Source organism: Cydia strobilella, chromosome 7 (genome assembly GCF_947568885.1).
Source record: "Cydia strobilella chromosome 7, ilCydStro3.1, whole genome shotgun sequence".
In the NCBI taxonomy this organism is placed as follows: domain Eukaryota; kingdom Metazoa; phylum Arthropoda; class Insecta; order Lepidoptera; family Tortricidae; genus Cydia; species Cydia strobilella.
This window is the reverse complement of record NC_086047.1, coordinates 13,198,644-13,206,026: the sequence shown is the minus strand read 5'-3', so window position 1 is coordinate 13,206,026 and position 7,383 is coordinate 13,198,644. Positions and strand designations below refer to the sequence as shown.

The 7,383-nt window shown below is 36.2% G+C and overlaps 1 protein-coding gene across 1 annotated transcript; it reads left to right on the top strand.

Annotated features, from left to right (window-relative positions):
• Positions 1-248: 248 nt before the first annotated feature.
• On the top strand, positions 249-1,202 carry LOC134742843 (craniofacial development protein 2-like). The gene has a single exon (XM_063676027.1). It carries the CDS (start codon positions 249-251, stop codon positions 1,200-1,202), a length of 954 nt encoding a protein of 317 aa, XP_063532097.1.
• Positions 1,203-7,383: the final 6,181 nt, after the last annotated feature.

Genomic DNA, 7,383 nt, shown 5'->3' with positions numbered 1-7,383 from the left:
AAGGGCCAGGCAAAGAAGAAGTTATTTTTTCATATAATTCCTGGGTCGTTCCTTCCATAGTATTGTATTTTATTTCTTCTATGTTTTCTTGACCAAATGTATTTAATGAGGAAACCAATATAACTAGAGATAAACAAATAACACAAACTCACAAAAAATATAAAACGTCACAAGACACAATGATGTCTTACGTAGTACGAAATGAAAGGTCATGAAGATTAGAGGCCCCCTCCAACCCTACAACTACAATGTCATCACAAGTATATACCAATCAAAACAACAACCCGGTCCCAATACGGCTGGTCACCGCGGGATCGACAGACCACAACCCTCCAGCTTTAAAAAGAAAAACAAAACAAGAAAACTGTTTATTAATTTGCACCTACAACACAAGAACATTAGCATCAACAGAAAAAATGTTAGATTTCAAAAACGCTATTGAAACAATTAATTACGATGTAATTGGACTATCAGAAATTAGAAGACAAGGCTACAGTATAGAAGAAGATGAAACGCATATATTTTGTTATTACGGCGAAACACAGGGCCACCTAGGTGTCGGCTTTCTTCTACGGAAAAAGTACAAAATAAACATAATGAGCTTTGTGGGCCTCTCTGAGAGAGTCGCTGTACTAAACCTACGATTTGAAAACCAAACAATGTCTATTATACAAGTCCACGCGCCCACTAGTGCCTCTCCTGATGAAGACATAGAAACGTTTTACCATACTATAGAGCAAGCGCAATTGATTTCGGAGAAAAAGCAATTTATAATCGGAGATTTTAATGCGATTACTGGTATACCGAAAAAAGAAGAAAACTTCATCACAGGAGACTACGGGTCAGGAGTAAGAAACAAGAGAGGACACAGACTTATACAATTCGCCACAGAAAACAAACTTACGATAGTTAACACCTTATTCCATAAAAACTTTAAACAACGATGGACATGGATATCGCCGGACAAAAATACAAAAAACGAAATAGATTATATTTTAACTACTCACTCGAAAACTATTAGAAACTATGAAGTCTTAACACCGAAGTTTCCGTCGGACCACCGTCTTCTACGCACAACAGTGATGGTATCAAATCAGAAAGTAATTAGAAGAAAATTTCAAAAGCCCCTGCCACATGTTTTTAAAAACGAAGAAGATAGTAGTCGGTACAAAAAGAAATTACAAGAAAACATATGTGCCTGATGGTGATGTATTATTAATTTAATAAAAAGAAACTGTGCAGTATACACGAGAGAGAATAGAATGAATTGAGGAATTAATAATGCAACGAAAATAATGGATATCAAATATACAATAAGTAAGCGCGTATATTAACATCATTTTCGCATTTCGATGTAAACATGCTACGGAAGTACTTTAATTACATTATAACGTACACAATACTGAGTTTCTATAATGAGCCACTTAGATCGAGAAGTGAAATAAAATTATCTATTTTTGAGGTACAATTTATTCGATTGTGATGTGTATTTTTTAGAAATGCTGCCAGTTTGAATATTGTATGTCGGGCGTTTTAACAATTAAAACACGAGAATGTTTTTCGTGTTAGAATTTTATTCTTAGAAGTACTTTCTATCTGCCCTCAGTCGGCATCAAAGTTATATCAGGCTTTGGCCATTATTCAATAATGAAGCACACTTCTCGTTTGTAGTAGGTTTTATAAATTTAATTAAATAATCGAGAATAAAAACGCAGTTGTGTGCTCAATGATAAAAAGTTACCAAATAATCGCATATCAGCTGATTCAGACAACCTTGGCTATCCATATGAGTCAACTAAAAAAATCCTACAATAAACACGTATTTACCTACTGTAAATAGATTAGATTCCAATACCAACTGCCATACAAAATCACTGGGCCTGAGGAAAAATGGGCCGTGTACGTGAGACTGCGTGAACTCGACCGCATTCCCACTCGATCACATCAATTCATCAGTGCGAGCGTGATGGACTGCGATCGAGTTCACGCAGTCCCTAGCGTTAACGTCAAGGGTCAACTCATGGTAACCGTACTGGTTGATTCCATCGTTAAAAAAATCGTACGCAATGCTAAAGCGAATATAAAACAAAAAGTTGCATATATTATATTCTTTGAGGTATACGAACTTTCAGTATGACTTAAATATGAACTTATGTGGCATAGATATAGTGCGTGGTGGTGTTAATAGAAGCAACGGAGAACGAAAATACACGACGTGAGTAAAATGTAAACTTTCATAGGGCGGAATCTTCATACTATTTAACAGTTGTAAACTGTCAGATAACTAATGTGTCCAGGGCGGCGCCACATTAATGCACAGAGCGAATAGTACACCTAATTAACACATTTATATTAAAATAAATAATAATAAATAAAACGTTTATTAACAGGCAAGGATCACCCATGAAAAATTAACTTCTAACAAACAATGTTATAGATAGACCAAGCTACGTTGGCAGCGATTTTGATAGCCCAGACTGTGCAAGGGTTAATTAACGATAATTTCATAGAAGTTTGACCTTCAAAATAACACTTGCTCAGTCTGGGCTATTAAAATCGCTGCCAACTTAGCTTGGTCTAACTCTATCTCTCTATTCGACAAGCACCAAGCAAACCTGTTTTTAAAAGACTACTTCGCAAGCATCTTCGGTCAGAAGATATTGAATAATATTCTCCCTCCATATACGAGTATGTGGTGTAGTACTTCCGTTTGGCCCAAATACCTTTCGCCAAATTTCAGTTCCCAACCAACTTATCGCAATAATTTAATTTCCCAAACGAATCTTTGGCAAAGTTACACTTCGCATTTAATTTATTTGGTCAAATTATCATTTGGCATGATTTTACTTTGTCAGACGTTATTAAGGCAAAAACTTACTTAGCAAACGTCTTATATTGGCTAATATTATATTCCAAAAATATGTTTGATCAAATTGTCACTTCGCAAATTTGGTAAATAGGCATCTCTATTTAATTTTGTACCTGTTCTGTTAGAATTTTGAATTTACTGACTGGGCAAGCTATGCTGGCGCCATCTGCTAAATACTTCAACCGGCCATCCCCATTGATTACTGAATCTTAATTACTTAATTGTTATTTTATGTCCTTATATAATTCTATAATTTTATTAGACATAAGTAGGTACTATGTCAATGGTTATGGTTCAACAAATCACATCCGTTTGCGTAAAAAGTAACCAAAATGGTCTCTACAATTTTAGTTTACTCTTGTAAGGAGAGCCGCTGTGCTCATGTTTACCGAAAACAGTTAAATGATTAATTTGCAAATACGAATAACTCTTGGTAGGTATCTATCCCAGAGGGACAGAAGTTCCTTCCTATTTATTCACCAAATTAACTGAACGCGGCACGGTACTCCTCATATTGAAGGATAGTTAAAAAGAGTTCGCGCAAAACAGATCCATATTTTTTACTAATACAATAATGCCTTTTTATGTTATGGTTTATTTGTACAAAAAGTATTTTGAAGAGTAAAGGTATGATAACTATTATTGTTTCCTACCACATTCCATATTTGATTACAGAGTAGGTATATAAAGAGATTGATGCTATAGGATATTATGACAACACAATGAGACACAGATTTGTTTGAATAACATATAACAATGTTCATTTACATACAAGATATATACAGTGGTACTACGTAAACGAAATTAATAACTAGCTTAAATCTAAAATAGGCCCTTGAGGCATTGTACAAAGGATGCTGGCGGCATTTCCCCGCTGTATCGCAATGCTGATACGTTGTGCGAGAAAGCCGAGAAAAAATAATTAATTATTTATTTTAATTAATTAATTAATTATTTTAATCCGACTTTCTAATTAGCATAGTACGGTGGAGCTATTTCCTTACCTATTACCTATGTAAGAAACAACTTATACGAGATCATGGAAGTCACTTGTTTGTGGTAAAACAGTTCTGAGATGCTATTAGTTAGAAGTACAATTTAATGACACCAAACGCGGGTTGGTTATGCCTGCTATGCCTAAAAACGTAAAAACCATATCCGAATCTATTTTTATACTAACTACCCTAAGGGAACAAAGCGCACTCGAGCTTGACCGCTCGCCAGCCGTTCGCTTAATTTCGATGTGATTAGTCAGGCCACTACACTACCTACATAATAAAAACAAACATCGAAGAAAAGAAATCAATTCATCTATTCAATTCCCGATTATCTCTAATTCTACTTTCTACTTCGCGTTGTCAGAATACGTTTTAAGTAGATATCAAAGGTAGATAAATCCCTAGAATAAACTAAGCCGCATTTTGCTTTGAATACAAAGCAATAATTAGGCATTTTAATGACATTTTATTCCATTATAAAATATGTACCGTGTTTGTTGAAGGGTTGTTGACGTTAATGTGGTGGATTGGCATTTATTCGGCCCAATTCGAACAATGCTTATACTCGTAAGATGTTACAGCGATACGATACCGATCTGTCAGTGTCAAAAGTGACCTTTAATTCATTCGATCTTTTAAAATTATGGCTTCAGTCCAGTGGGACCATTTCGCCAGTACAAAGAGGATATAATACTTGTAGGATAGAGCGGTACTGTCATAGTAAATTTTGTAACCACAGTAAATTCACTGCCATCTATCGACACACTTTAAAACTAAAAATGAAGATTTATAAAAATACGATAAAATGTATTTAATGTATTAAAATATGGATGAATGATTTTTTTTTATTTGCATTAATTATTATTATGATTTTGACACATGTTCTTTCACTGATATGCGTTAAAATTGTTAAATAACAAACGAAAGCGTCAACGCCATTTCTACGAGAGTAGGCCAAAGGTAATAGTGGCGCCATCTGATCGAGAATCAAATTGTCTTGATTTTCGAGGCACGTTTTTTCCTTAGACTGTATCCATCTATTACGGAGTTATATCTATCTTTGGCCAGTATCAAGGTCTTAGGAGCTTGAAATACTACTAAAATTGTACGGTTAGTACAAGCAAAGATAGATATAACTCCGATCACGAAAATTTGAGTCTTGATCAGATGGCGCCACTACCTTTGGCCTACTCTCGTATAGAGGGCGTTGAAGGTTTCGTTTGTTATTTAACAATTTCAACGCATATCAGTGAAAGAACATGGGTCAAAATCATAAAAATAATTAATGTAAATAAAATAAATCATTTATCCATATTTAAATACTTTTATCGTATTTTTATAAATCTTCAATTTATTTTTAAAGTGTGTCGATGGCAGTGAATTTACTGTGATTACAAAATTTACTATGACAGTACCGCTCTATCCTAATATATCCTCTTTGATACAAGACAGTGTACAGTGATTTTATTAGCTCTCGTAAAGAGATAGCGACTTTACAAGAAGCACGTGGACTACCGGCCGTTGACTCTTGAGTCTTGACTCCAAAATGGTGGTTACCCGCGCTTCAAAATTAATTCTCCATTCACTGCACACTACCACAATGGTTTACTGTATAATAAGCTATCGATATTACACTTTAAACAATATTAATGAGCAAAAAACAAAGGAATTAATCACGAGGCTAACTATCAAGATGGTGCTCGAAACCAAAAGTGACCTTTTTGGTTGAAAAGTTGGTTCTAGGATAATATCGACACGTTATTAGGTAAATTAACCTTTTTAGGGTTCCGTATCTCAAAAGGAAAAACGGAACGCTTATAGGATCACTCGTGCGTCTGTCTGTCTGTCCGTCTGTCACAGGCTATTTTCTCCAAAACTACTGGACCAATTAAGTTGAATTTTTTTCTATATCTTTTTTTTAAATAATGTTTACCATTAAATAAAACTATGAAAACGGATTATATCGCGTATATTCTTAGACAACTTTCTTAGATCACCTAAAGACTGTTCTCTCCCCTTCTTAGATGTATTGGTAAAAAGAAATCCTGATAAAAATGATAAGTGTATAGGAAACCTACTCATACTGATAGGTACTTAAATGGCAAATCGCATCACCATCCCAGTCAACTTGCTACAGTAGGCAAATCTTTGTTTCAGAGAGCCCAGAGGATATGTGATGACCAGCATCTGGCCGCGGAGCTCCAGCATGCCAGGCGCGCGCTCCAGGCGAACGAGCTCAGGATACCGCGGGTCAACCAGAGGTCCCACATTAAGATCCCCACAGTCGAGCGCAGGCCTGCCATTCTGCCTTTCGTCAGGGTGGTCACGGACAGGATCAGCCACATCTTGAAGCGTGCTTCTATAAACGTGTGAACGTTGAACGTGTGCTAGACCCCGCAAACTGGGCAGAAGATATTTACATCAAGCCTTAGAAGTTGAATTTTCGCACCTTTCGGAACAGTCGTGAGTCAGAAGCATCAACTAAGGCCGATGAATAAAATTACTAAAACTATGAATATTATTTATCAGACTGTTAGAGGACTTAACGTGAGAGGCACGCTTGTGACAAGAGGTACTTGGAGTAACTTCCCTAACCTCTGCGGGTTGTGTGGGATTATGAGTAGAGAAGAGTTACATTTCAATGTTTCGGTGGCTTGAAAGGCCCTAGATACAAGAGATATCTTCCTAAACTGTTGATCCGTATTGTGTAATGCCAATTTTTCTAACCTTAGAATGATGTGAGACAACCTCGAAAGACACCGCCTCCGACACGACGTCGTGGAATGATCCGCCTGCAACACCTGGACGAGTTTTTCCTCACAGACCTGGAATTCGTCATCAACGGACAAACTTAAAATGTACTGACTACTCTTAGCGCTATCGTGCGGTGTGCCTTTAGCAAGTCTAAATTGTCTTTTTAAGCCCTCAACAGTGGACTCTTCATTTGCTTCACAGCCTCTAGATCGTAGCTCAAAGATTAGTTCGTCTTTGACCAAACAGTCCACTTCTATATGCAGGGCCATTAAGCCTATGCGTTATTTAAAATTAACAGAAATATCTGTAAACACAAAGTAAAAAAAAAAGTAGATAATTCTAGATATTAAGTCGAGTTTGTAACCTAATTATAATGTTTAAATTTACACTAGTTCAGTGTAAACAAATGATGTAAACCAGCACACAAAGCGAGGCGTCTTAAAACTAAGTGTGTTATATTATAATATCGAGCTCAAAAAACAGCTGAGAGATTTCTTTAGAAACCACCGACTGTAATAACAATATGAGAACTAAAAGCGTCGCCCCACGTTGGGCGCCAATTGTAACCTGTATATTATTAAGCTATGGACTATATATGCAGGTTCTCTCAGGGTCGTGAGCCTCGACGCTGCTATCACAATACACGTCTGGCAGTTTCCTAAGGTATTTAGATAAAGTAGATTGATCCAAGTAGATAAAGTATGTTAAGCTAAAGAAAGACTGGGCGCCAGCACACATAGAGCGTGCAAAAGAAGGAAGATT